Below are 26,916 nucleotides of genomic sequence, written 5' to 3' on the forward strand. Positions count from 1 at the left end.
GAGAGAGGCACAAGGTAGCGGAAGCACAGGAACAAAACATCACTTTCCGACACCGACATCACACCTCTTCCCGTCAGTCAAGTATTGGCATGCAAATGTATTTCCCTTGCCTCGCGCAACGAATGGTTTCTACAGGCGCACTCAATGATTAGAACAAATGCAGACCAACCAACAATACCCATAGCCCAGCAGTGCCATAAACCACACGAAAAAATCAACCAAGGTGGCCCTTTTGGGCAAGGCGCCATGGCCCTGAGGTGGCTCACAACGAGGGTCAAGCCAGTGTCCATGGCTTCCGCTATGGACCATTCTCCTCCCTCTGAGTCCCCATATTTGCAGCAAGCCGCGAACTCCGCTTCAATGTACAATCTCTAGAACAGCTTAATCTTAGCGTTGCCAGTCGGCGTCGCCTTGCTGCCGGTGGCGCCGTCCGTCGAGGTCCTCGTCAGAGCGCCCGTGTATCCGTCCCGGCCCGTGCCCGTCGCGGCTGTTCCGTTCGTGTTCTTGTTGTTCTGGCCGTTTGGCTGCATCAAGATGAACTGATCCTTTAGGGGCATCGAGTTGCCCAGGCTGCGCAACACGTCAGGCTTGAGCTGTTTCCCGGCAACGACAGGTCCGGCGATAAGGCCAATGAAGACGGCCAGCAGCACGAAGAAGAGGATAGCGTATCGAATGACGCGTCGTCTTCTCAATTTCGACTGTTTCATCGAGTAAATTGGCGGGCGGATTTGTCGACTACATGACGGTTAGCCAGACCCTCTCCACGCTGTGCACTACGCCAAGGAGGGTTCACGTACCTTGGCCGGAGCCAGAAAAGCATCATAGAATGCAACTTATCCACTTGAGGAATTGCCAGGACTGGGATCATGAGGAACAAAAGCCAGTGTCCCAAGATGAAGTCGGCAGCGAACATGCTCAGTTCCGTGATCTTGCATAGAAACTCGCGGGCAGGCTGCGACATCGAGTGCCACCCCATGGAATACCATTTTCCGGTCCAGAACGCAATGTTGGACTGATCTGTCTTCATTTCTCGCGTGAGCGCAAGTGACACGATCAGCTTGAAGATGAACCGCTGGATTGCCACAACACAGATCATCCCCGCTAGAGTTCGCGCAAAGTTGAAACCCTCGAGGACGAACATGGCCTCAAAGAAAATGAGCATGAAGACGGCGGCAAAGGCATGAGCGATGGCAGCCAAAACGCTGCCGAACTTCTTGCAGCACATGCTAAGGAGAGGGCCCATGCAACAAGCCATACCAAACATTGCACCAAGTACTCCGGCGTTGATGGCGATGGGTGCAACGGCCACAACCAGGACACGGATGACTGAATCGGTAGGCTTCGTTGCCTTGTTGTCGTTGTTCTCCGGAATGACACCCGTCTGCGCGTTGATAAACAGGTAGGGGATCAGGGTCCAGACAACTTGCAAGAGCGGTGTGAGTATCTCGGTGAAGAAGATGTTCGCGATGGCAGCCCGAGGCACATCGGCGGACAGCTTGGCGGACGCTTCGCCTAGCGTCTTGCGCTTATAGCCAGTGATTCTCGTTCGCGACAAGCGGCAAAAGCCGATCCAAGATGAAGCATGACTTCGGGAGTTCCCGCGCGAGAGCCAGCGCAGGAAGTCGCGGTAGTCAATAAAGAAATCGTTCCACGCGAACTGGTGAGGGTTGTATAGGAATGGAGAGATGGTAAGACCTAAGAGCGTGATCCAGAAGTAGGTCAACGCTGCTTGCCAGGCGGTGACGGTCGCAAAAAGAAGCATCATCAACAGCCTCGAGCCGAAGTAGATCGAAGGGCCGGCGAATCTAGAGTATAGAACGCCGAAGGGGATGCGCGCGGTGGCGAAGCCACGGCCGGTTCCGATATATCGAGCACCACCAAACGAAAGGTCCTGCTGCACAGAGTTCGCATAAATCTGGCAGACGAACACTTCGAAGAATGTTGAGAGCGAGAAGAATTGCTTCAGGAAACGCACTAGGGCGCGCCACACACCTCGCTCCGTCAACTCCTGAACAATTAGGGGCACGAAGGACAGGAAGAAGACGAAGAAGATGGAGAAGATACTGCGCTGAACCCAGTCCATGACAGCATCCGTATTGGCACATCCAGTGGGGAAAAGGGGATCCGTAATTGGCTTATTCCTGTTGTAGTCGCAAGGAATAGTCTCGTGCCTAAAAGCGCCGAAGTTGAGCAGACATAGCATGAAGAGCTGCACTGAGAGCATGATGAACATGTTGTTGATGTGAAAACCGGCGTGCGCGTAGTAGAAGGACAAGAATCGATCGAGCGGGAGCTGCGTTCCAAGATAGTAGTACTCGCGGGAGAGCATTTGTTCGCCCATACCAGTGCCAATCTTGGTCGTGAAGTTCAGGATTGACCCAAATCCCAAGTCACGGCCCTTGCCACACTGATAGTATTCGCAGTGCTTAATACGGCCGCCACGAAGGATAGCGTTCATGCCAGCAAATATATCCTCGTTGAGATGGAGACCTTTTTGGGCCTTGGACACACCGCCACGTGTCGTCATGAAGATGCCGTTGAGGAAGTCTGGGTGACCATAATGAAGTTTTCCTCCAATCTTTGCAAGAGTTCGTGCGAAGAGCGTTCCGAAAGTCTGTTCCTTTCCGGCGGCAACATCACCTAGGATACCGATATTCTCGGAGAAGATATACTCACGAGCTCCGAGAATAGCAACGGGTGACGTCGTTTCGTTCTTGACTCCCGGGGTGTAGGGCGAGACGTTCTCGGTCTTCATTTCCTCGAACTCGGCAAGAACACTCCTGATCTTCAGACATTCCTCGAGGTAGTTGTCTTGGTTGGCATCGATAAGTTGGATATATTCGCCACGATAGAAGATGACCGAGTGGTTTTGATTGTCAGACTTGCCATCACCGAGAACAGGGTTGCCCGAAAGCTGGATCCTGAACTTCGGCCGCCTCATTCCGTTCTCCATAAGCTCAGAGTGACCATCGATCAAGGCGGAGTAGAGACGAGGCTCCTCGCCCTCAGCCAACGGAGGCTCTTCATCGAGGTACGCAATCTGGAGATCAGGATAGGCGCGGAGCAAAAACTCGGCGTTCTCCATCTCCTCCTTCTTGAACTTGGAGTAGCGCTGCATGGATACCACGATCTTGAACTTGCGGCGGGCCATCCGTTCGAGCTCTCGCTCGAGCTTGTCAGAGTTTCCGCCGAACATCTGTACAACTTCCGGGTTCTCGACTCGATAGAGAAGCTTGATAGCACGGCTGTAGTTCATAAAGCCCGAGACTGTACGGTACAGAGTCTGCGAGCGAAGTGAGGCCCAAATACGGGTCCGAAGGGTATACTCGGGGGCCGAGGACTTAAAACCGATACAATAGAAGGGCAGGTCGTCGATCTTGCTCTTGGCAGCGTCCTTCTCGCCTTTTTCAAAGTCTCCGTTCATCTGCGACGTCTCATCGGCCAATATTTTGGTATCTTTGACGAAGCAGTCCCACTCATGTGGGTGTAGCTGCTTGAGGTACTCTAGGAGGGTGACGCGCGAGTAGGGCTCGTCCTCGCGGATGATTTCGCGCAAGGAGAGGAGGATCTTCTCGCTATAGTGAGGAATCATGACGGTAAATGTCGGCATGTTATCCACGGGAAGAGGCTCTGGGATTGGCGTCGATAAGGATTGGGCAAAGAAGGAGATTCGGCGTTCGGCCTCGCTATGGCTAGGGAAGAATTCGGTCTTGAACGAGTGGTCTTCCTGGGAGACAAAGAACGTAGGCGCCCGCAACGTTCGCTTGCCCTCTTGCTCCGATGGAACTTGATGGTAGAGCAGCTTCTGCACATGATCAATGGCCAGTAGGTGCTCTCGGTACATGGAAATGACGATCGCGTTCCAGACCTGAGAGATGAGTACCTTCGGCTTGTATTTGATTTCCATGTCCGTAGTGGCCAGCACCTTAGAGTAGATGCGCTTCGGAAGGCGCGAAAAGATATTCCGCCAAGGCGTCCAGATGGAGGATCCAATATAGAACGACCGCGCAATCGAGAAGATGGTATTGAGCAACACGTAGAAGAGGTATGTGTCGAGGAAGAAGAAAATCAGGTCGGTGAACGCCATCAAACCAAGCAAGATATACGGATGGTTCTTGCAGAGAATGTTTGCAGTTGCCTTTCCAAACAAATGGTCTCCCGCGCATTGGGGGTGGAAGATGGAAAGGTACCTGATGACGTCACGGAACGATAGCGTCAGGTAGACGTAGGACTCGCCGAACTTCGCACCGAAAACCGTAAGCCATAGGCCGTACGACATGGCCATGTCGTTACCGGAGAGCCTGGGCCAGCTGGCCGTGAAGGTCTGACTTGCAACATATCGCCGCGAATTTTTCGTCAGATAGCTGCCAAAGAGTCCGCCGAGAGGCATAACCGCGAAGAAGAGGAATGTGATGATGGCAATGACAAAGTGTACAATGCCAATGATCAGATCCACATCGACTCCAGATGTCTTTGGGGTTCGAATTGCGAACACCTTGATGCCGGGTCCAAGATTGATAACGAAGATGAGCAGGAGGAACAGAAGCCTTTTGGTGAGATGCTGTGCACCAGCCCATCGCCGCGGAACGTATGCCCACTCCGCCAGAGTAGCGACAACTTGGATGAATGAGGCGATGGCGCCGCCGAAGGCGACGACCGAGAACTGCTGGGCAGCTGGTGGCTGATTGTCTACCTGCTGCTCGTACTTAGAGCCGAGAAGTAGCGTCGGGGCGTTGTGCGCAGTATAGAACCAAAACATAGTCAGGTGAATGACCCAGATGCGGTTGAAGTTGACCAGAAGGTGAAACCACGATCGCGTCTCCTTGTACGTCTTGAAGAAGCACTTCTTCCAGTTGACGTCCTTTAGCTTTAGATAACGCTCAGCAGGAGGCACATCCACGAGCTTGCTCTTATCCTGCATGACGATGCGCTCGATACCTTCAGGGTACCAGAAGAGTTGGTTGCAGTCATCATAGCCGATGATATGCTTGTGGTCGCGCTCGCGGCGCACGTAGACCCCATTGAGAATCTCGTAGCCTTGGTCTCTGCAGTACTGGTATAGCGGCGTGATGACATTGTTGAGGTACGTAAACTCATCCACCGGCTCAACAAGGGCCTGGCAAGCTGGCGAATTGAGATAGTCGTCGGCACACTTGAAGATGAAGCAAAGGCATTCCGGCATAAAGCGAACCTGGTTGGCCTCGCCCCAGCAAAGGAGGTACAGGGCAATCTGGCGAACTCGATCGTGCTGGGACATGCGATTCATGCGTGTTTTCCAACGATACTCAGCGGCTTCAAGGCTGTCATCGCCCTCCAAGTCCTGAAGAGCCTCTGCTTCGTTAGCCGCCTCCGCAGCGTTCTTCTTCTTTTTTCCCTTTGCCTTGCGGCGCAGACCTTTGCTCTTGGCATTGGCAAAGCCAACAGCGTCGTCAAGGTCAAGGTGTGCAGCGAAGTACCACTTGCGATAATTGGCGTTGTCTCCACCGATGTAGTCCGCATGGAGAGAGAGAAGGGCTTGGTTCGGGGTCATGCGAGAAGCCCTCGAGTCGAGAAGCGTCATGAGATGGTCGTACATATTGCGCATGCTGTCCCGCTGGAATCCGAACTTGGAAGTCAAATCTAGGAAGATGTCCTCGATCTCTTCCTTCGACAAAGGGATCTGAGCATCCGAAGTCCAGGCAGGATAAGGCTCACGAGAGCGCTGGCCGGCAGGGAGGACGTTATTGTAATCCATGCCATAGTTGGGTGTTGAGGCGCCAGACGATCGATTCGCCCCATAGGACATTTGAGAGGAAGGTGGCCTGTAGCCTCGTTGTCCGTCACCATAGCTGTTGTAACGCTCGTCACCACGGCCATAGTAGTCCATTTCGGCTGCGCGGGCCATGTCTGATCTCATGGTGAAGTCGCTAAACGTCTCCGAATCCTCTTCCGAGCCATGACGACCACCGTGACCGGCATATCCGTTGTTGTAATCCTGGTCGTAGTAATTCCCGCCCTGGCCATTGTAGTAGTCGTCTTGATACTGGTCGTGGCCGTCATAGTAGCCCCCGTCTTGATGATACGGATTGTTCGGGTCGGCATTGTAATACCCCCTGGAGTCTTGTTAGAAAAGAAGTCCCTTTCTCTCTCCCACTTCGGAGTACTAAAACGGGGGCTGGCGCGGACTCACGATTCGTCGTAATAGCCATCGCCTGCGTGGCCACCCTGAGCGCCGTGGCCGCCACGAGCGTCGTAGCCATTATCGTAGTATTGGTCATCCTGATAGTACGAGTCCGCGTTCCCTTGATGATGGCCGTAACCATCATCATAGTGGTCCTGGTGACCACCTGGATACCCAGACATGTTGACTGACAGATTTTATCTGACAGATTCAATGGTCAGGTTAGGCTCGGCGTCCACAAAATACCTCGAAGGGGGAAACAGGGGCGGAGGAACGACGCGGCGTTTGGGTGCAACCTACCCCTCGACAACCATGGGAGCTGTACGCTGTGGATTATGCAAAATGAAGGGCTGCGGGCGGGCGTCTGGCCGAACAAAGAAGCCCTGAGGGAGTATGTCGAGAATGCAATGACCACGATGCGATTCAGCGAAGGATTGATTCACTGAATGGTGCGAGACCTGGCAGTGATTGACATGAAAGTCGCAATCTGAAGATAGCCAGTCAATCGCATGTGCGCGTGAATTGATCGCGTCGATGGTAGGCGCTCAAACGATGGAGACTCGGACAATGCCTGGAGGAAGACGAGACCAAGAAATCGTCGAATGTTGGTGATGGCGCCAACGAAGCAGAAAGATGTGTGTGTGAGTCGCAACGCCGGTTCCGCTCCCGGGGCGAGAACAGAATCGCGGAAAAGGAGCGGCAGAAGCGATAGAAGAAAACGCAAGTCGGAGCAGGAGAAAAGCGAGCGTGCTATCTGGCGGTTGGGTCAGAGTGAGGAGAGCGCCAGATGGTGATGCCTTTCCCCCCCTTTTTTCGGGACAGTGAGAGGACAGAGAAGGTGGAAAAGGCAGGTACGGTACGTAGTATGGGAAAGGCAAAAACAGGCTGGGGAGTGAATGAATGGATGGGAGTGGGATCGAGGGGGGTGGAGCACAACCACTGGCAAGCTGGGCTGCGCAGCGCGAGACTGGGGGGAGGGAAGACGGTTGGCTGGCGGGCTCGGGTGGCTGTGCGGTGTCGCGCTCCACTGCACCTCCCCTTCGTGTCGCCGGGTGGGCGTCGGGTGCTTCCAATGGTGAGGCGAGTGGTGTGGGAGAGCACGGCACCTGTCCTGGATGGTTCATCGGTGGTGGTGGTACCTGGCATCCTGGCAACCACGGCAAGATCCTAACCTGTACCATGGCGCTCTGGGGTACTTTCTACGAGTGAGCTAGGTACTAGTAAGTAGTACAGGTACCTTACGTGGCCACCATGAAAGTGAGAGTAGGGGGAAGCAAGCATGAGAGGAAGCCTTGAAGACCGGTTGCTCGTCTGACGGCACGAGCAGTGAGCGCAACAACCAGTGGAGGCGCCTGGAAATACGCGCATGTCTGTCGCGAACCCAGGTCTGCTGGTGCGGCTCGTGGAACTGTGTGTGCCAGTTGTCAGGTACTCGAATCATCGAGCCACAGGCTCTATCGGCCGGTCTCTAGGGAACTTGTAGGTACTACCTAGTAGGTACTTTAGGTACTACAGGTACTGAACTGCCCAAGGGTAACCTTAATAAGGTGCGCATTAGGTACCGAAGGGTACCTACAGTGGGAACTGTACCTAGCGCACCGCCAGGCGGAGCCGATCGCAAGGGATTCCGTTGTGCACATTCTGTAAGCTCATCCATCCGCGAACTTCCACCAGTGTCCAAGCCTTGAAAGCTGGCTTCCCGAGGCTCTTTTGGGAGATTGATCAAGCGCGTGCGCAGACGCCATGCCCGTGCCGGCCCCAACCGCGATGCGACACAATAACGGCGCTGGCAAAAGACGAAAACATCTGAAATGCGCCAACCCCCTGGCAGGTACAAGGCGCTGCCCAACGCGTACAGGTACTGGGATGCGACTCTTGCATGCTTGATAGGCTTGTGGCCAAATGTGCCGTGCTACAGGTGGGCGGGTGGATCAGTGGAGAGGGGGGTTCCACGGATCCTCTCGTCTCCCTGGGCCAAGGCCCCATGTCCTGAGAGAAATTTCCTTGACGAAGCGAAGTCGTGAATGCGCAGGACTGTGCAGTTTTTTAGGTACTCGTACCTCCTCGAAACCTGTGCCCAGTGGGATTCGCGACTAGCGTCCTTCTTTTGCACGATTCCAGGCACATGTTTCCGAAGGCTGGCCAATCGGGCCTCGAAAGCGGATCTCATCGGCGCGCCGTCCACGGGTACCTTAGATACCCAAGGTAGATGGTAGGTACTTAGATACATGATGATTACGGTACTGGAGCCCTGGAGAGCTTGGAATCTCAGCTGGGGCAGAACCAGCCATGCTGCTCAGTGCCTTCTCCGGTAGTACTACCTTAGGGACGTATGATGCTCAGAGTGTCTGCGCCTTAGTAGTGCTCAGCGAAGCGTGAACGCTCCAGTCAGCGTCTCTCACTACTTGCGTGAGCCCTTCAGGTGGCCTCGTTGACGGGATTGGTGCAAGGGGCAGGCGGCTGGCACAACACCTGTGAGGGTGGGTTACAGAAGCAACCTCGCATCAACGTCAACAAAATGCTCGGCACCTCACCTATCAGCAAGGCTAGGCCACGGGTAATGTTTGCAGGCGATGCATCACAAGGCCCACCTCCTGTGCGAGCACGGCAGCACAAGCGCTGGTCCGTCGGCAGGGACTGGACGGCTTGACACAGGACAGGTCGGAGAGAGCGCAGGTGTGCCGCGGCGGCACCCAGCTGTCCCGCGCCGCCGACAAGCAGATTCAGTCAAACGGACAATGCCCTATGCATCTATTTTATTGTTATTTTATTTTTAATTTTTTTCAATTTGTGATGTTTGACCTCCACATCGCGAGGTTGCTGATCTCGATCTGTTGACCACCATGTTAGCCGGCTGTTGAGAAGCCGGCCCGGGAAACCGGATGGCTGGGATGGGCTCCAGTGCACCAGACGGACTCTCCGGTGGGGCCGCAATGAAGAAGGGCTGGGATCGGCTGAGCCGTGGTCCGTCAAAGTACTAAGCCACTAGCCACGGCGCCGAGTCAATTGTCGAGGCTAGGGAGGGAAAAGAGAAGGTCGGATGCGTGAGTGCAGCAGGGTTTTACGGCAGTCGCTGCACAACCACCTGGAGGGAGTCCCCGGGGACCAAGAGTTCCTCGATGGCCCTCCAGAATGAGACCCGGCCACGGACGATGCTGTATTGGCAGTGCATGCACACGTACCTTATGTATGTAGGTACTATTTACTTTGGTGTACAACGGGGAGGAGGGGGGGTACGTACTTGACATGGACTGGTTGCATGAATACCATGCCGAGTTCATCAAATCCTCCTAGCGCGCGACTCGTACAGCGTCGGCCTTGCAGTACAGGAAATACGACCTCACCTTCGAAGCAAGATGTGCTACCTTTTACTTACTGGCCCATAGATACCACCTACCAGCAGTGCAACACTGGGCAGGCATTTCTCTGGCGCAGAAACCTGTCCCCAGCACCAAGCCAGCCGGAGCTTTCTAAGAACATTACAAGGCACTATTTTACCAAGACTTAGTAGTAGGTACCTGAAGGACGTGCAACTTCTCAGGTCGCCGAGGGGGAAAAGCCAAACCACCACTATCGTGCTTGATTGCTAGCTTTTGCCCTGGCTCAACTGCTCAACCGTCTTCAATGGGTGTGCCTACGTTAGTAGCCGTTGCTGCTGCTTCTGCAGCGGCTGAGTCCATCGAGACCTTATCGGAATGCCGTCTCCCACCCTCTCGCCCGCTGAAAGCATCAGTGGCTCCTGTCGCCACGGGCTGCAGCATTTCACGGCGGGCCGTGCTGGCACTCGAACTCTGCCACTGGCACGCAGGCGGTGGAAATGGAAGCCTGCGGACCCCCTGCATGGGACGTTGCTAGCGCACGATCGCAAGCATTTTTAGTAGCGCACCGACCCGCCACGGGCCCGTTTCCATCGCCACCCGACGCTCGTATCCTTGTTTTGCTGGACCAAGCCGGCGCCCTCGGGCCCAAGAACCAAGATCCAGATGGGAAAAGCGTCCGCCACGTACGTGGTTGAACTTTGCCCACAGCAATGTCGTCGGACTGTCCATGTCGTGGCAATGATGCTGCCGAAGCCAGCACTGGCCATTTTCGGACTCTGTCCACGCCCTGCGGCTTCTTGTTATGCCAAAGAACGTGCGGGTAGATCCCTCACATGGTGTACTAGTTGCATCGTCGGCCCCATCCTGCGTTCAAGAGAAGTACGTACGGATACGCAGAATACTACTATGACCACGTACTTGGACTTGGAAAATACTGAGTTGGTACCTAGTGTGAGGATGCAAAGTCGTGAATTGAGCGAGGCGTCTGTCGCGTCTCAAACCGCCGCCCCCCTCCCCCTTCTTCTCCAAACAACTTGCCTTCAGCCGATGTCTGCGACGGACCGGTGGATCTCCTGTGGGGGCGCTGCCCCCTGATTCCCCTTTGCTGTTCTCCGTCCCTTTCACTTCGTGCAACTGAAGTGCCTGGCCTGGCTGGCAAAAAGGTCCGCTTGACGACCAATCTTGACGTTGACTTTCGGCCGGTGGTCGACGTGAGGTGCGACTCACAGGCCCCCCTGGCGGCGCGGCTTCTAACGTTCCGCGCCCTCGGCTTCTATGAATGGTGCCTTGGTCCTCACATGTCATCCTCATGCCCATCGTGACCACCAGGAAAGCTTCCGCGAAAAGTGGCAACGGCAGCGAGCGCCCGAGCACCTAGCCTGGGCACCTTGACCTCATAATACGGACTGCAAGGTAACTACTGGTAAGTGCATGTGTTACTATTACCATCCATCGAAGCTCTAGGTACCCCGGCCTACTTCGTACACAAGGCGCAGGCAAGCCGAGCCCTGGACCCAGGCAGGATGCCAGGTCCCCCCAATTTGCTTCGTGCGACGCAATCTCCGCTCGCCGCATGAATATCATTCCATGACGAGCCAGGAGTACCTCCTTGTGACATTTCGTGAGCAACGCGCTTGTTCGGCGGGAGCGGTGAGTCCAGTGAAACCGCAAATACAAGCGACTTGCCGCCCAGGAGAGCATGAGCATGCGTATGATGGACATTGACAATTCGTATCACGTGATCATGTTGCTGTGCCAACATCGTTTAGGCCTCTCCGTCTGGTCTCTGGCTTCTCCCCACGGCGACCAAACAAGGTCAACGCAACATTCCTGCTCTGCGAAACTGGCCCAAATTTGGCAGCATCGCGGCTGCGTCACATACTTACTGCCCGTTGTCGAGCGTCTAGCCCACCCACCGGGACCAACGACGGCTCACCGTTATGGCCAGGCTCGTGGACTGCTACCCATCCAGCGAAGATGAGCTACCGCGACTAAACGTCCTCCTTGGCCGCACGAGTGCGCGCAAATTGGCACCTATGCCGCGAGCAACACCAAAGCCTCCTCCCAACAATGGTCTTGTGCCCAGGACGGCGGCAACACCATCTACACGGAGGGTTCGTCGCTTCAGAGACCAGCTGACTGATGCCAATCCTCTCTTTCTCCCTTGGAGCGGAAGCCAGGAGAGCGACTTAGCCCATGACATACGTGGTGCCTCTCAAGTGCCGCCTCATTCATCGCTGCAAGGCAATCGCCAAATGCCTGGGGCCGTATTATCGGGAGGACTCTCGTACGCCATGCTTGAGGACTCGCCTCCGCCGACAGCACGAGCTTCTCGAACGAGGCGCCGCCTGGTTGCACGACTCCTGGATAGTGATGGAGAGGGTGGTTCGACCTGCGACACTCGCGACAACTCCACACTGCTGAACAAAGCTAGTCGAGCCCAATATGGTATCAACCTCACGAATCGCTCGTCACGCAGATCGACTCCAGTGGCGGAGCTCGTGGACAGTGGAAATGCAGCAAGCGTGACATTCGATCCAGCATCGACCGAGTCGCTATCACCGTACGCCCAGAAGGCGGACCCCGACAGTGTTGCCAACGATGAGGAGCCCAGCATTTATGAGACCGCGGTTGAGGATTCACACAGCGAAAGCGAAAGCTCAGATTCGGACTTCGAGCTCAGCGATTCTTCCGAAGATGTCTTTGCAAGCCCTCTTGCGCAAGGGTTACCTCCCATTGCCCGGACAAGGAGGGTTCGACAAGCAAAAACACAGGAAAATGGGCCACGCAGTGTGTTGAACGCTCGAAGTCCAAACATGCGAAACCTGAAATCCATCGCTGCAGGCCCCCCTTCTGTAAAAGGAAAGATGAGCAGCCCCGACATACAGGCAGAAGTTCGACAGCCACGAGCAGCCAGCATCAGGCGCAGTACAGCCTCGCATGAGTCGGTATTGACTCGTGACTTGGACGCTCTACGTACCGACTTCAGCGGGTTCTCAGATAACGACGAGGAAGCACATTCCGACAGCGACGATGCACATGTGCCACGACCCAGAACACCATGCAGAGAAGTCCAGTCCAAGGGTCTCGTATCCCCTCGGAAGCGAGACGCCATCCCCAAAACGCCGCATCGACCCAGCGTGGATGCGTTCTGGAACAAGGAGCTGGTTGATGGCTGGAACGAGCAACACTCACCACAAAAAGCACCGAACCTGCGTCTAGCCCCTAGCCCAGCTAAAGAGAGGCGCGAGAAAGCAGCGGAGAAGAAGTCCTTTGACGCACGCAAGGTCGCCCTGGCCGAGGACTTTCTTCGACAACTCAACGAGAAAATCGCCGACGGAAAGATTTCGGAGCTCGCAAAGCCAACTGGGGGTGTCAAACTCATTTGGACAAAGACTCTGAATACCACGGCTGGGAGGGCCAATTGGAAACGAGAGACGATCCGTACGAAGCAGACGGACGGCACCATTATTGCAGTCAACCATATGCATCACGCGTCCATTGAGTTGGCCGAAAAGGTTATTGACGACGACCATAAGTTGCTGAACGTGTTGGCGCACGAATTCTGTCACTTGGCCAACTTCATGATCACAGGCATCACAAACAACCCACATGGCAAAGAGTTTAAGACATGGGCGGCTAAATGTTCTCGGGCTTTTGGGGAGTCCCACGGGATTCAAGTGACCACGAAGCACACCTACGACATTGACTTCAAATACACGTGGCAGTGCTCGACGTGCGGATCCGAGTACAAACGCCATTCCAGGAGCATTGATCCTCAGCGTCACAAGTGTGGGGGCTGCAAAGGCACACTCATCCAGACGAAACCATGCCCAAGGAAGACGAACGCGGGAAGCGGCCAAGGCGGGAAGCCCACTGAATACCAGACGTTCGTCAAAGAACAGATGAGGATTGTCAAGGCGGAAAACCCCAGCCGTCCTCAAAAAGATGTAATGCGTATCGTGGCGAACAAGTGGGCAAAGACGAGAGGGAAGAAATCGATGGCCACCGACAACGCGGTCGAGCCGAGTGAGGTTGACCTCGTCACGGCACAGATGGTGGATCTCACGGTAGACAACGAGGGAAAAGACAGGACCTGACCGGCATGTTATCTGTCCCTGCCATTCACTCCATCAGGCGCGGGCAAATACCTTGACTCGCTAAGCATGATGCATTGGCCGGCGTTGCTTGGGAATCTCGGTGCACGATTCGTTTTGTCGCTATAGTAATGGCCGAGGGCGTCCACGGTGCCTTGTTTGAGAGATAAAGAGTCTAACACAAGCCCGAAAAGGGTGGATGGCGCTCTACTTGAGCAACTCCTCACATTCATGAAAGTGCTGGCCATGGTGATCCCAAGTCGTTATGCCACCGTCAATCACGGCCGGCCTGCCAGCAGAGATATCCTGTTGCCTGCGGGGCAGGGTGCTTGAGAGTGACTGGCCTCACTTATTGCAGCTTCCTCAAAGTCGAGCCTCCGTCGCATGGTGGTGTTCGTGCCCAATCACGACCGAATCGCGCCCAGGCCCATGGGTCGCGACCTCACTAGCTGATCAACCCCCGAAGCCTCAATGCTCCCCAAACAGGCCCCAGTCCTTGATTTTGAGCGTCCCCCAGATCCGAGCGGAGTACTCCACAGCGTCTCCGATGAGTTTCCCTTGCTTTCCAAGCTCGAGGTCAACATCTTCCTCGTCATACTCGCCCTTGATATGCGGAACGTTTATGGTGATGAGTATGTCGGTCTGGTAGCGCTCAAGACGAAGCAGGGTCATGATGATGGCGGTAAAGTCGGGCGCTGAAGTCTGGTCGCGCGACTGGCCGACTTTAGGTGTCTGTGTCGCGATGAGTGTGTATGCCGGTGGTTTAGACCTAGGGCGGATGCGTTAGCCGTGATCGGGTGACAACAAGGAGCGCGACGAGGATCGAACCGATGGCGACGGACGGAACGGGAGGGGCAGAGGGCACAAACTCGAGGCGAGTGAACTCGGTCTCAGCCGTGTTCCATATCTTGACCGTGTCGATATCGGAGCCAACCATGTCCTCAAGGTGCGTCGTCATGGCACGTCCGTCAATCTCGGGGCCGGAGCCAGGGCCGCCGACACGTTCGGTGATGTCGAATATGATGCTCGTGAAGCCGTCCTTATCAATCCAGACCTCCTGATTGTCAGGGACCTGGCGCAGCTTGCTATCGGGCATGGATGAGTTGCTCGTGCGCCAGCTGGGGGACTGGACTGCGCCCTGACGCAGGGTCGCTCACCTGACGTCGGCGAACTTTGCTGGCAGGTCGCAAACCATTGCGCCGCCATAGAGGGGGGTGCCCAGGTAGTCGGGCATTGCGACGGGGTGTCGGCGAGTGCGCCTCGGCTGGCGGTGGGCTTTGGGGTCTCTCTCAAGTGGCGTCCGAAGGAAGAAGGGCTGCGCGAAGCGGAAGAGACCTATGTTCGCAGGCGTCTCGCGACGATCCTTCTGCGACGGGGTCAGAGACGTCGGGCGATGTGGCTGTCCGCAGATGCAGTTCCTGGTGCAAAGCAGATAAGAGGTGGCGGGGTCGGTCGGTCGTCCAGCGGGGAGAGGCAGACATGGGATGGGTAGGTAACTACCTGTTTGTGGTGCTGGGCAGCCAGATGACGTCGCGATTCCTTGGACCCCACGGCTGGCTTACCCTGTAGTTGTCAATGCTTCAACTTGTACTGCGCCCACACCGGGCACCACGCATTCCCGTGGGTGCTTCGATCGGGCTCAGTGATATCGAACATGGGCCTCTCTTCCCGATAAAGTCATGTTTGGTTCAATGTTGTCCATCTTTTACAGAGCGCTTCTTCGCGCACGTTGCGTCACACAGCGGACATGTTCCAGGCCACCCACCACGCCCAGTACCTAGTGCTGCGTGCATGCCACGGCAGTTTTAATGCCAATATAGCCTACCTATATAGTACCAGTACTTTGCACAGCCGTCCCATACCTACTAGGTATGTGAGCTCATCCAGTATAGGGCTGTGGGACTTGCCGTAGGCGTCGGCGCGGGTGGTTCTGCACGTCGCCGGAAAGTAGCTCTCCAGCCGCGTGCGACAGTTGCTCAACAAGGCAACCCCGGCGCCAATTGGGAGCTCCCCCCCTCCACGAAGCTTCACTCCACTTCTCCTCCTCTCAAGTCAGCACGTCCACGGTCGACAGCCCGAGCTTATTATCCTGGTGCCGCCACTGACAGTAATAACTTTAAAACTGCATTGCCCCGGCCTGACGCAGACGGACCAGGACTCACGATCACCACACCTGCGACCTTTTCTCCCCACCGAAGCCGCCGTATCCAAACAGACCGACCACACCATCGTCCTCTCTACCACGCGACTGACTGCATCTCGTCCGAGACCATGGCCGCTTGCATCTTCTGCCGCATCATCAAGGGTAAACGCCAACCTCAACCAGGAGAGGAGTCCCTAGGGGACGCGCCGAACCACTACGGCCCATTTCTCCCATTGCTAACACTCCGGGGCGCTGTATATTGCCCTCACGACCACAGGCGAGATCCCCTGCATGAAGCTTTTTGAGAGCGACAAAACGTTTGCTTTTCTTGACATCGGACCCCTCAGCAAGGGTCACGCCGTAAGCCGCTATCTTGCTTGTTTCGCTTGCACATCTGCCGGTACTGACGCTACCCGTCACTGCAGCTCGTGATACCCAAGTACCACGGCGCGAAGCTCGCCGATATCCCAGACGACCAACTGACCGAAATCTTGGTGAGTCGACCCATAGGGAACACCCGTGAGCTATCATCGACAGACTCTCACACAACATCGTCTCCCAGCCCACGCTGAAGAAACTGGTCAACGCCACCGGCGCTGTCGACTACAATATCCTGCAGAACAACGGCACAATTGCTCATCAGCAGGTGCATCATGTGAGTGATGTGTGCTTAAACATGTTTTCAGCTTGACCCATGACCCCCGACCTGGTTCTACGAAGTTACTGATCGTGCCCATCAATGCAGGTTCACTTTCACATGGTAAGTCATGATGCTCGCCACAAGCGGCGAGCATGTCGCCGTCGCCATCGCCTCCTGCTACTGACGCATTTCTTTCAAGATCCCCAAGCCCAACGAGAGCGAGGGTCTCGGCATCAGCTGGCCTGCGAGCACCGGAGACATGGAAAAGCTCAAGGCTCTCTGCGAGGATATCAAGTCCAAAATGTAGGCCTGCCGTCTGTAATGAAGCAGGCTGGATACCGGGGGGGGCATCGGCAGGGTCGTGTCTCGTGACATGTTTGGTGAGAGGGGTTGTCAATCTAGTACCAGACTTAGGATACTAGGTGAACAACTGTCCTAAGGTACCAATTCCCTTCAGATGCTTCGTAGGATATAACAACCCGACCAGGCGACCGTATACGCCTTTTTCTCTGCAGGTAACACCCGATTCACAGGATCAGAGCTGATATCCTCCTCTTCCACAACGGCACCCTTCCAGATCTCGCACGGGCTCGTGCGCTATGCCTGGGCTTTGTTATCGTTGCCGGCCTCCTTGGTCGACCCCGTGTCCGCTTTATTGTACCAGTTAACCTTGCCGCTAGGGAGAATGTCTCCTGTGCGGTCATACAGTGACCGTGACCGGATGTATGGATCAAGGCCCCAATAGCCTACCCGTAGCTTCTCGGCAACCTGTTCTCGCTCGGCCTTTGCTTGCTTGCCCTGCTCAGAGTCTGCGGAACGGATCCAGGTTCGGGTTGCCGCCTCGAACTCGCCGTAGAGTACAGCCCTGGCTTTGAGGAGCCGTTCACGCGTCTCCGTATCCTTCATGGCTTCATTCTCGCCCTCAGCCGGCTCCTTGTACTTGTACTTCCAATCTTCATCGCCATCAAGTTCCTTAATGATGTGGTCCGGAGGGATGAACTCCTCCAAACCGGCTCGATAATTAGTGAAGTGAACCTTGGCGGCGACGACCGGATCAAGCCAACCGCGGATGATCTTCCAGATACCTTAAGATGCACTGTTAGCTTTCAAGCTCAACCCCTGAACAGTCAACGCGAAGGGAATGCATACCCTGAAACACCCAAGGCGCGTTGTGTACGAGAACGGCGCCGAGCGACTCCGGATAGTTCGCCTCGAAGCATTGCACCATGAACTTGACTGGCTGATAGTCCATGTTGGACAGCGTGAAGTCACTCATGTCAAAAATGATGGTCTTCAATAAGGTTAGTATGCAACGGTCCGTCTCTGGCTGGAGCGTAGTGTTTGCCAATACTTACCGCAGTGTCGACAGGAGGCTCGAGAACTAGGCGGGCTGTTTCAATAATAAAGACCGTGTACCTCTCGAGGCTCTCTGAGGACTGTTCACCTGGCTTGTGCAGACGAACTCGCACAATACAGATCGGTCTGCCCTCTTTGTCAGTACCATGGAGGAAGCTCTTGCCCATGCGTAACTGGGCCATGAAGTCAACCCCCCGCTTTTTGGCGCTCGCATTGCCATTCTTCTCGTCTTCGATGGCCCCGGCCTCGCCGTTCTTCATGATGTCATCGTCCAGGTTCATCTGGTTATGCCTCCAGTTCATAGCGGATATGAGCATTACCAGGGCCTTTTCCACGTCCCACTTCCGAGCTCGAAGGAATCGCAAGAGAAGGGCATCTGGATGGTCGTGCTTCACCATGGACCAGATTGTTTGCCGGATAGACTCCGGACTGTTGTTTTCTAAGGTCTTATGATAGTCCTTGGTCTGCCCATACTTGTCATTGTCATCTGGCTCGGCCGCCTTGGTTCCAGTGGAGCCTTCTGTGCTCTCGTTGCCTCCCCAGCGGAAGAGACTAAAGCGTTTCTTCTGAGGGGCCTCGGACTCCTTCACGGTTGATACCTTGGACGGCGTCTCTGTTGTAGCACCATCGACGGATGAGCCCGACTCCTCGGCAATGCCACAGACCTTGAAGAAGGCGTTCCACAGCTGTCGAAGCTTCTGCTCCTGTTCTGGTGTCAGATTGCCGAGATGTCCTTGCGCGATGGCGTCGATAGACATGGCGCCGGTAGTGTCTGGAGATGGGCGCGTGTCCGTGTCCGTGTCCGCGGTTGGATCTGGAGAGGTGGTGTCGATGGCCAGGGGTGCGATGCGCGTTGCAGTCCAGGAGGCGACGATAATGGCAACGACAACAACAAGTAGGGTTGGGGAGAAGACGGTGCTACTCTGGAGACGATGCGGTTCTGCGGTAAAATAATGTCGCACGTCGCAGAGGCGAAGCTGCAGAGTCTTGCCTGGGGTAGCTGGGGACGTAAGTGGACGAAGGCGAGGGCTGAATTTCACGACGGATAGGCCAGATGCGCTGGCAAAAGCGGCCGAGTTCAAGGCTGCAAGAGGCTGGCCTTGGTGGCGGCAATGAGACGAGGATGCCTTGGCTGGCGCAACGCGGGCTAAGAGAATCCGAACAGTGCCTTGGCGATAATTGGCGGCGGCGGCGATGGCACTATTGACGATGCCGGTAGTGTTTCGTTGCCTCATGAGACGTGCCCCGCGATAAGGGAAGGAGATGGAATAGTAGGTGGAATGAATGACAGGTGTGATATGAGGTTGCTGCAGATCATGCTCAGGCTGTGGCGTTGCAACTGAAAAGCGGATGTACCGGATTAGGTACCATACACCCGACGCAGGGACGCATACCTTACCCAGGTACCTGCTTCCTAGAGTCCCGTCAGCCTGGCTGGCTGGTCTTGTGCTGTATCGGGGAACGCGGTGGATGGGTGGCCCCGCTTGACGGCACCGCCGGGCTCATCAGCGACCCATTGAGACGCGTTTTGGCACAAAGGTTAGGAAGCTAGGTACTAAGGTACTGGGTACGTGTGAGAAACTAGAGTATGAGTATAGTAGGTAAGGACTTACCTAGCACCGGGCACCTAGTAGTAGTAGCAAGGTCAGCACAAAGCACGTTTAGTAGTTGGTAGGCGGCAGGCAGGAGCCCGCCAGATACCAGTGTGTGCATGGAAAGTACTAGGTAAGTACTAAGTAAAGTTTCGGGGGCACGCGGAACATACAGAGGGGCGCGTCACGCGCGCGTCCAAGTGCATCATCGCGTCCAAGGGCATCTCGCACGCACTATGTACGTAGCTGGCACCTCGTCAGGGACCCCAGGGCCCTTGTCCGCGACTCTAGCATTAGACGCCGACGCATCCGTACGGTAGACATGTCGTGAGTCGCGTGTCCTAGGTTTCTGATACTACCTTCGTACCTTATAGTACTCCCTTAGTACTATCGTTAGTAAGTATACTGTTAGTAGTTAGGCAGCTGCGGGCCCAGGGGCTGTGCCGGCATGTCAGAGAGGCAGCAGTTCGTACGAAGCACACCGACATCAAGGAAAACGCGGCGACAAGGCACAGCATGACGCGATTGACGGCCGCCTCTTCATCTACAACTCCAAAAAAAGGCGCCGTTGGTTCTCGACTCGGGCGGGTGGCCTGTCACGTCACTGCCCCGCTTGTGATGTGCGATTCTATTCTCTCTGCACGTGCCTGTGTGCGACCTGCACCCCAGCACTCGTTCTCTCTAATTCACTGCATGGGCCATGACGGGGCCAAATTGCTACGTAGGCTGGTCAGCGCCAGCTATACTGAACCTTTCTTGCCTGTCATTCTGTGTTCCACCCAGCTTTGTGGTGCGGCGCCGTTTGGTGCTGTCCGTTCCAGACTTCGCAGGTAGTTACTGTACACGGCCACGGTGCGCGCTCGCTCCCCCCCCCACCTCGCTCAGCGTTGTCGCATGGGCTAGGAGCACTTGCCCCCCCACATCTTGTCAACAACACAGCACTTTGCCTACCACGAGACCCTACGATCAAGAAAGAGCCCTACCTACGGCTCGCGGAGGCGCACATCCAGGTTCGTCTGCCACATCTGGTCGCTCGACGAGTCCGACATGGACTACGAATCCAGCGGCAACCGGCGCCCCAGCTCGAGGACGCGAGTGTCCCGTCCCACTACGCCGCTGCGACCTTCATCACGGTCATCGTTTCGCGACTCTGCCCGCTCCGCCGGCGATGGGGACACGCCGTTCCCCCTCAACACCTTCGAGCCTGCCTTTGCCGAGCTTTCCGATGCCATGGCCGATCTGGAGGCAAACATGATGCACTTCCAGCTCATGCATGAAAGCCTTGCCCGGTTTAGCGAGAGCTTTGCTAGCTTCTTATATGGCCTCAACATGAATGCGTTTTGCGTAGATTTTCCTGAGGTACGTCTACGCATGACAACACTGCATGCGCCTCGAATTCAACTAAAAAAAAAAACTCTGATTGCCGCATAATGATGTTGCTATGCAAAGCCGACGGCATTTACCACTTGCTGACCCCTATGCGCCTGCAGGGTCCTATACCGGAGTCCTTCCGCAGAGATCGACAGCGCCAGGAAACACGGACTGCGACAGCAGCGCGAGCGGACAATGATGTTGAAACCACTTTCATGTGAGTTGCACAATCGACGAAACCTCCGACCCGGACATCAACGCCACGCTACCGCAGAAACGAGCTAACGGCGCGAAGGACCACCGACACTTCTTTTGTCGAGAATCCACCAGCGTCAAGTAAGCGAGACAGCAGCGCTACTGCGCCGGAACTGCGACAATCAAGACTGCCCTACGCCCGGGGGCACTCGACACGAGGAAGATCCGGCTCTAGAGCACGGGATCGTGGTAGGGCCAGTGGACTTGCGAGACCACGTGGGCGCGGCGTTCGTTGACCACCCATGATGGGGGTTAGAAATTGTTTTTAGTCCACCCTCCTGTCACGGTGGAGGCAGCGAGGTGCCTATATCGAGGTTTGGACTTCGACGGAGCCCAGTCGTCCCCCCCCCCCCCCACCGGGGCGCTTCCTCAAGATGCCATATCAGTGTCTTGTTCCGTCGGTTGGTCGCCTCGTGATTTAACAGCAGCAGTGCTCAGTTGAGAAGACGCTACTGCACCTGGGATCCGTTGAAGGTTCGGGTCTGGTTCCTCTCGCAGCTGCTTGAGCCTGAGCGCGTGGGTGTCAGCTTATCCACGCGGAGAAAATGCCATAGAAATGAACGTAACAACTAATCGAGGGAGAGAAGAGACAATATGCATACCTGCGCTTGTGAGGCTTGCCTCGCTGATGGGCTGTTAATGTCTTCTCGGTGTCAAACCACTTGGCGCATTCAACACAGTAATTCCGGCCGAGCCCTGGGAGGTCTTCCGCTGCTTTGGTATCTTTATACTGGGAGAGGTGCCTGGAAGAGATCAAGTCCGCTTTGACCTGATCCACGTCCCTGAAAGATGCATTAGACAAGACAACCAGACCGGGCTGAGGGTTATTCAAACCTCGTCTTCCGCCTCGTTTTGGTGATTGTACGCTTGTTTCCAACGCCCATCCTGTAGTCGCGGGTAAAGAGAAATCTAAGAGCTTCTGAATCGCCCGCCTAGACGCACAAGAAGAACAGCCTGTATTTTCCTGGGTCGCGAAGGGTGAGGTACTGCAGTTCCAAACGCGTCTACGAAAGTAAAGTTGGGGCCTCAATGTCGGGCAGTTTTTTGGGCGGTGAGGAGTCGATTTTCTGGGAACAGTGCACAAATAACAGTATTGAAACCGGCAAGCACTGTATAAGGAACCCAGCCTCGCCAGCGCATTTAGTCACCGCGTCAGGCCTTGAGGGTCCTCGAGCCGGCTGACGCCGTAGGAATTGCTCTATCTACCAAGCCAGGGGCTAAATGAACGAGATGATGATTTTCAACTTCTGGACTCCCAAGACAGAAGTAACAGCTGGCAAGAAGAGACTTGCGTGCGATGCTGCAGAGAGTCGCCGGTTGGCCTCGCCGTGATGTTCGGAAGGAGACGCATGGTTCTTGGCGAAGAAATGCGTATTCCCATATCTGCGTGGTATGAACGCTTCACGCGTCTCAAATGTTCGCCAATGGACTGGAGTCCAAGAATTCTATACCTTTGCACAATTGCACATACAGTTGATGTGTTATTAGTGTCAGCTTGATACCCTACTAATCGGTATCTGCCATCATAATTCCGCCTGAGTCGGCGACCGAGACCGGGGCACCGAGGGCCTCGCAAGACCGAGCTGTGGGTGCGGGATCCGACTCTTCTCCTGCCGAGGTGAGGAAAATTGCCCAGACTGGAAAATTTTCGGTGGATCGCGGGCCGCCCCAAGAGAGCTTGAAGACGCGCCACGGTTCGCAAGGCAGCCAACGGCGGCTTTGCAGCCCGTCCGGTCGGCAGGTCCGTTAGCCAGGCCGGCGGTGCAAGTGACTACGTACCTACCTAGTGCCTTATGCCAGCTGTGATTTAGGGACTCGAGGCACCAAGAATCAGGCCCATCAGTGCTGACTCGGGCCTGGAGGGGCCTGCAGCAGCTTGACGATTCAGCGGCTGTCCAACAGCCGACCGGAGCCGAGACGGTGCTTCGGCGGACGGGAACATCAACGCTGGAGCTGCAGGACAGACATGGGGAGCAAACGTCCCGGCGGACAGTGCGTGGGGGATTGCGGCGCCGACGATAGGACTGATGCGCGGAGCCAGGCTGGCAGTTACTCCCAAACATTCACGGCCCAGGTTGCTTTGATTGTACGTGCGGAATATGCCCAGAAACTGCTCGCAACGGGAGGCATTGGACATTGAGTCCACCGACGCCTGGGGTCAGGGTTGGCCGCTTGGCTGACATGTGCCAGGTCATTTTTTTCTCCAAGACTCTCTTTCGCTGGCTGGGGGGCCTCGGGGCTGTGGAGGTCTCGGCAATAATGACGAAACGCGGACGACGTAGATTATTATCTCGAGGCCTGTGACTGGCTAGGCTAGGCCCCTCCGGACCCCCCACGCTACAGGTAGTTGCAGCGACGGCGAATCCAGAAGCCTTGGTTGAAACTGCGCAGCGCAGAAAGCATGCTGGCGCCCGTGCCGTCTGATGCAACCAAAGCTTCCATCCCGGCCGCCCCACAATTTAGGTTGCCTGTGCTCGGCAACATCTGGTTAACTCGAGCCGGCCGGAGGGCCAAAAACACCTCTCCACCTTCACGAACCTCTCTCTCCTGCCTCCCCTTCCTCAAATCTCCATCGTCGCCCCCGTTCCCTACCCACGGCCTTGGCTTGACCTCTGCGAGCGGCAAAGGCGTCGTTCCTGAATACCTCGAGACCCTCTCCCCTCCGCCGTAATTGGCACCTCCCGTCACAATGCTCGCGTCCCGCCAGGTTCTGGGCAACCTTGCCCGGGGCCGCGTCCTCGGCGGCGTTGCCAGTAGCGCTCGCCGCTTGGCCACCGTCTCCGACTCTGCCCTTGACCGCAAGGTACGTCGTGATAGTTCGTGCGTGTGTCGTGGCGACGGTTCGCTCGATTGGGCCGGCCGGCCGGCCGACCGACCGCAATGGTTCGGCCAGTGCAATGATTGCCCGGAGTCTGCGCTAACGTCCCTGGGTCTCCCTGTAACAGGTCCGCCAGAACAACTGGGAAGATAACAGCTTTATCAACTACAAGAAGATGTCCGAGAACCTCGCCATCGTCCGCGGCCGTCTCAACCGCCCCCTTACGTATGCTGAGAAGATTCTCTATTCCCACTTGGACGACCCCCATGGTCAGGAGATTGAGCGGGGCAAGTCCTACCTCAAGTTGCGCCCTGATCGCGTTGCTTGCCAGGATGCGACCGCCCAGATGGCTATCCTGCAGTTCATGTCTGCGGGCATGGACCAAGTGGCCAACCCCACCACTGTTCACTGTGACCACCTGATTGAGGCCCAAATCGGCGGCGAAAAGGATCTGGCCCGCGCTATCAGCATCAACAAGGAGGTCTACGACTTCCTGTCTTCTGCCTGTGCCAAGTATAACATTGGTTTCTGGCGTCCTGGCTCTGGTATCATCCATCAAATCATTCTTGAGAACTACGCATTCCCTGGTGGCCTTCTCATCGGAACGGACTCGCACACCCCCAACGGCGGAGGCCTTGGAATGGCCGCCATCGGTGTCGGTGGTGCTGATGCAGTCGATGTCATGGCCAACCTTCCTTGGGAGCTGAAGGCCCCGAAGTTTATCGGTGTGAAGCTCACTGGCCATATGTCGGGCTGGACTTCGCCCAAGGGTACGTACCGCTCCTTCCTTCCTGGGTCGTTGCAAACTTGACCATAGTGCCTCCCGTGCTAACCAGTTTTGGACAGATATTATCCTCAAGATCGCTGATATTCTCACCGTGAAGGGCGGCACTGGCGCCATTGTCGAATATCATGGCCCTGGCGTTGACAATATCAGCGCAACAGGCCAAGCTACTTGTTGCAATATGGGGTGAAGTTTCTCCTTTCTTTCATTGTCCCAACTCCTTTCCCGCCGTGCCCAGCATGTCTGAAGTCTCCGAGATGGCCGCGGTACCCAAGATACATGGGATATCTGACGTGTCTTTGGTGTCTGAGGTGCCCGAGATTGTTCTGGTCGACGAATTGCCTGAACTTTCTCTGGTGTCGAAGCGGCTCTGGCTTAGACTGCTCTATTTGCCGAGATGCCCGAGAACCAGGGTTTCGGTATTTCGTGTCACCCTCGCCTATATCCATCTCCACCGACACTCATATTCGTTCCTAGACAGCTACTAACCCTGTTTTCAGTGCTGAAATCGGCGCAACAACCTCAGTGTTCCCCTTCAATGACCAGATGTACAATTACTTGGCAGCGACCAAGCGGAAGGACATTGGCGACTTTGCTCGCTCATACGCCGCCGAGCTGCGTGAGGACCAAGGCGCCGAGTACGACCAACTCATTGAGATTAACCTGTCTGAGCTTGAGCCCCACATCAACGGACCCTTCACCCCTGACCTGGGTACCCCGATCTCCAAGTTCAGCCAGGCCGTCAAGGAGAACGGTTGGCCTGAGGAGCTGAAGGTTGGACTTATCGGCTCATGCACCAACTCTTCCTACGAAGACATGTCGCGTGCTGCGTCCATTGCTCGGGATGCCCTCGATCATGGCATCAAGGCGAAGTCTGTCTTCACTGTCACGCCTGGTTCCGAGCAGATCCGCGCCACCATCGAGCGCGACGGCCAGCTGCAGACCTTTGAAGAGTTTGGTGGTATTGTTCTTGCCAATGCCTGCGGCCCTTGCATTGGCCAGTGGGACCGTCAGGACGTTAAGAAGGGCGAGGCCAACTCGATCCTCTCGTCGTACAACCGCAACTTTACCGGTCGCAACGACGGCAACCCTGCTACCCACTCCTTCGTCACGTCCCCCGACCTGGTCGTGGCTTTGACCATCGCGGGCTCGCTTCACTTCAACCCCCTCACCGACAAGCTCAAGGACAAGGACGGCAATGAGTTTATGCTGAAGCCGCCCACGGGTAACGGGCTCCCCACTCGTGGCTACGATCCTGGCAACGACACCTACCAGGCGCCGCCTAAAGAGCGTGCTGGTGTCACTGTTCAGGTGGCTCCAACGTCGGATCGTCTGCAGATTCTTCAGCCTTTCCAGCCTTGGGATGGCAAGGACGCCAAGGATGTTCCTATCCTGATCAAGGCGCAAGGCAAGACCACGACCGATCACATTTCCATGGCCGGTCCTTGGCTCAAGTATCGTGGCCACCTGGATAACATTTCCAACAACATGCTCATCGGTGCCATCAACGAGGCCAACGGCGAGGCCAACAAGATCAAGAACGTCACCACTGGCGATTGGGATGCCGTGCCGGCTGTTGCCCGCGACTACAAGAAGAAGGGCATCAAGTGGGTGGTTATCGGCGATTGGAACTATGGCGAGGGCAGCTCGCGTGAGCATGCCGCTCTGGAGCCCCGTCACCTTGGCGGCCTCGCCATCATCACTCGCAGCTTTGCTCGTATCCACGAGACCAACCTGAAGAAGCAGGGCATGCTACCCCTGACCTTCGCCAACCCGGCTGACTATGACAAGATTAAGCCCGATGACAAGGTAAGTCTTTGCTCCTGCTATGCGACTGCGTCTGCAAGGCACACCTCTTTGTGCTGGCAAAATGCTAACGCTGCTTCTTTAGGTCGACATCCTCTGCACCAAGCTTGCCGTTGGACAGCCCATCACCATGATTGTTCACCCCAAGGATGGCAAGTCCTATGAGGTGCAGCTGCAGCACACGTTCAACGAGGCCCAGATTGAGTGGTTCAAGAACGGAAGCGCACTCAACACCATGGCCAAGGCGTCCAAGTAAAAGACGAAGCTCAGTTGCTTGGCTCGTGACGGTGTGTATATGGGGAGTAAGTGGGGTGAGAGGAGTGGTGGATATCCCGTCTGCGCTTGTTTGATGCGAGAAGCGAATCGTGGAGGGGCAGTAGGGGGACGAGACCACAGCACCCTGCTCATAAGGGCATTGATGCTAAAGTCTATGTATTATCGGCTCGCAGGAGCTTCTGATTTCGCCGATCTCTCTGTATTCCCAGGAACATAATAAAAATTCGTAAAATTGCCTAGCGATAGATCGGTGTACTTCGTAAGCCTGATGCATGCTGGGTACTTGGAGAACCCGCTG

At 55.8% G+C, this 26,916-nt stretch overlaps 8 protein-coding genes across 8 annotated transcripts; 4 read left to right on the plus strand and 4 right to left on the minus strand.

Annotated features, from left to right (window-relative positions):
- Positions 1–26: 26 nt before the first annotated feature.
- Positions 27–7,028, minus strand: FKS1_2 (1,3-beta-glucan synthase). The gene is made up of 4 exons (XM_047984798.1): positions 6,461–7,028; positions 6,170–6,361; positions 798–6,092; positions 27–735 (listed from the first exon to the last, which is right to left on the minus strand). Exons 2-4 carry the CDS (start codon positions 6,340–6,342, stop codon positions 372–374), a joined length of 5,832 nt encoding a protein of 1,943 aa, XP_047840773.1. The 5' UTR covers positions 6,343–6,361; positions 6,461–7,028; the 3' UTR covers positions 27–371.
- A 3,142-nt stretch (positions 7,029–10,170) lies between these two features.
- On the plus strand, positions 10,171–13,801 carry JDV02_003648 (uncharacterized protein). Its single transcript, XM_047984799.1, has one exon. The coding sequence runs from the start codon at positions 11,421–11,423 to the stop codon at positions 13,578–13,580; it is 2,160 nt and encodes a 719-aa protein (XP_047840774.1). The 5' UTR covers positions 10,171–11,420; the 3' UTR covers positions 13,581–13,801.
- Positions 13,587–15,222, minus strand: JDV02_003649 (uncharacterized protein). The gene is made up of 4 exons (XM_047984800.1): positions 15,078–15,222; positions 14,735–14,995; positions 14,447–14,662; positions 13,587–14,346 (listed from the first exon to the last, which is right to left on the minus strand). The coding sequence occupies exons 2-4, from the start codon at positions 14,809–14,811 to the stop codon at positions 14,046–14,048; spliced, it is 594 nt and encodes a 197-aa protein (XP_047840775.1). The 5' UTR covers positions 14,812–14,995; positions 15,078–15,222; the 3' UTR covers positions 13,587–14,045.
- A 395-nt stretch (positions 15,223–15,617) lies between these two features.
- Positions 15,618–16,707, plus strand: HNT1 (Bis(5'-nucleosyl)-tetraphosphatase (asymmetrical)). Its single transcript, XM_047984801.1, has 6 exons — positions 15,618–15,882; positions 15,998–16,080; positions 16,146–16,214; positions 16,283–16,375; positions 16,466–16,480; positions 16,560–16,707. The coding sequence occupies exons 1-6, from the start codon at positions 15,849–15,851 to the stop codon at positions 16,665–16,667; spliced, it is 402 nt and encodes a 133-aa protein (XP_047840776.1). The 5' UTR covers positions 15,618–15,848; the 3' UTR covers positions 16,668–16,707.
- A 3-nt stretch (positions 16,708–16,710) lies between these two features.
- CSR1_2 (phosphatidylinositol transfer protein csr1) lies at positions 16,711–19,337 on the minus strand. The gene is made up of 4 exons (XM_047984802.1): positions 19,330–19,337; positions 17,716–19,279; positions 17,510–17,651; positions 16,711–17,445 (listed from the first exon to the last, which is right to left on the minus strand). The coding sequence occupies exons 2-4, from the start codon at positions 18,949–18,951 to the stop codon at positions 16,958–16,960; spliced, it is 1,866 nt and encodes a 621-aa protein (XP_047840777.1). The 5' UTR covers positions 18,952–19,279; positions 19,330–19,337; the 3' UTR covers positions 16,711–16,957.
- A 485-nt stretch (positions 19,338–19,822) lies between these two features.
- On the plus strand, positions 19,823–21,533 carry DAM1 (DASH complex subunit dam1). Its single transcript, XM_047984803.1, has 3 exons — positions 19,823–20,667; positions 20,799–20,896; positions 20,975–21,533. The coding sequence occupies exons 1-3, from the start codon at positions 20,356–20,358 to the stop codon at positions 21,168–21,170; spliced, it is 606 nt and encodes a 201-aa protein (XP_047840778.1). The 5' UTR covers positions 19,823–20,355; the 3' UTR covers positions 21,171–21,533.
- Positions 21,304–21,818, minus strand: JDV02_003653 (uncharacterized protein; the record flags this gene model as incomplete). The annotated part of the gene is made up of 3 exons (XM_047984804.1): positions 21,304–21,442; positions 21,537–21,716; positions 21,769–21,818. The coding sequence occupies 3 exons, from the start codon at positions 21,816–21,818 to the stop codon at positions 21,304–21,306; spliced, it is 369 nt and encodes a 122-aa protein (XP_047840779.1).
- A 1,653-nt stretch (positions 21,819–23,471) lies between these two features.
- On the plus strand, positions 23,472–26,860 carry ACO1 (Aconitate hydratase). The gene is made up of 5 exons (XM_047984805.1): positions 23,472–23,737; positions 23,880–24,522; positions 24,599–24,722; positions 25,037–26,345; positions 26,428–26,860. The coding sequence occupies exons 1-5, from the start codon at positions 23,624–23,626 to the stop codon at positions 26,596–26,598; spliced, it is 2,361 nt and encodes a 786-aa protein (XP_047840780.1). The 5' UTR covers positions 23,472–23,623; the 3' UTR covers positions 26,599–26,860.
- Positions 26,861–26,916: the final 56 nt, after the last annotated feature.

Source organism: Purpureocillium takamizusanense, chromosome 3 (assembly GCF_022605165.1).
Source record: "Purpureocillium takamizusanense chromosome 3, complete sequence".
In the NCBI taxonomy this organism is placed as follows: domain Eukaryota; kingdom Fungi; phylum Ascomycota; class Sordariomycetes; order Hypocreales; family Ophiocordycipitaceae; genus Purpureocillium; species Purpureocillium takamizusanense.

Excerpts from the sequence above, each read along its gene's own strand:
- FKS1_2 (XM_047984798.1), bottom strand. The coding sequence starts at position 6,342 with ATGTCTGGGTATCCAGGTGGTCACCAGGACCACTATGATGATGGTTAC. Across the intron at positions 6,093-6,169 it reads GATGGCTATTACGACGAATC|GGGGTATTACAATGCCGACC; the intron begins GTGAGTCCGCGC and ends ACAAGACTCCAG. Across the intron at positions 736-797 it reads CTTTTCTGGCTCCGGCCAAG|TCGACAAATCCGCCCGCCAA; the intron begins GTACGTGAACCC and ends ACCGTCATGTAG.
- JDV02_003648 (XM_047984799.1), top strand. The coding sequence starts at position 11,421 with ATGGCCAGGCTCGTGGACTGCTACCCATCCAGCGAAGATGAGCTACCG.
- JDV02_003649 (XM_047984800.1), bottom strand. The coding sequence starts at position 14,811 with ATGCCCGACTACCTGGGCACCCCCCTCTATGGCGGCGCAATGGTTTGC. Across the intron at positions 14,663-14,734 it reads GCAAAGTTCGCCGACGTCAG|CAAGCTGCGCCAGGTCCCTG; the intron begins GTGAGCGACCCT and ends CATGCCCGATAG. Across the intron at positions 14,347-14,446 it reads ACCGAGTTCACTCGCCTCGA|GTCTAAACCACCGGCATACA; the intron begins GTTTGTGCCCTC and ends CATCCGCCCTAG.
- HNT1 (XM_047984801.1), top strand. The coding sequence starts at position 15,849 with ATGGCCGCTTGCATCTTCTGCCGCATCATCAAGG. Across the intron at positions 16,081-16,145 it reads CCCTCAGCAAGGGTCACGCC|CTCGTGATACCCAAGTACCA; the intron begins GTAAGCCGCTAT and ends CCGTCACTGCAG. Across the intron at positions 16,215-16,282 it reads ACCAACTGACCGAAATCTTG|CCCACGCTGAAGAAACTGGT; the intron begins GTGAGTCGACCC and ends ATCGTCTCCCAG.
- CSR1_2 (XM_047984802.1), bottom strand. The coding sequence starts at position 18,951 with ATGAGGCAACGAAACACTACCGGCATCGTCAATAGTGCCATCGCCGCC. Across the intron at positions 17,652-17,715 it reads AGCCTCCTGTCGACACTGCG|ACCATCATTTTTGACATGAG; the intron begins GTAAGTATTGGC and ends ACCTTATTGAAG. Across the intron at positions 17,446-17,509 it reads CGCGCCTTGGGTGTTTCAGG|GTATCTGGAAGATCATCCGC; the intron begins GTATGCATTCCC and ends GTGCATCTTAAG.
- DAM1 (XM_047984803.1), top strand. The coding sequence starts at position 20,356 with ATGGACTACGAATCCAGCGGCAACCGGCGCCCCAGCTCGAGGACGCGA. Across the intron at positions 20,668-20,798 it reads TTTGCGTAGATTTTCCTGAG|GGTCCTATACCGGAGTCCTT; the intron begins GTACGTCTACGC and ends ATGCGCCTGCAG. Across the intron at positions 20,897-20,974 it reads GATGTTGAAACCACTTTCAT|GACCACCGACACTTCTTTTG; the intron begins GTGAGTTGCACA and ends AACGGCGCGAAG.
- ACO1 (XM_047984805.1), top strand. The coding sequence starts at position 23,624 with ATGCTCGCGTCCCGCCAGGTTCTGGGCAACCTTGCCCGGGGCCGCGTC. Across the intron at positions 23,738-23,879 it reads ACTCTGCCCTTGACCGCAAG|GTCCGCCAGAACAACTGGGA; the intron begins GTACGTCGTGAT and ends TCCCTGTAACAG. Across the intron at positions 24,523-24,598 it reads GGGCTGGACTTCGCCCAAGG|ATATTATCCTCAAGATCGCT; the intron begins GTACGTACCGCT and ends AGTTTTGGACAG.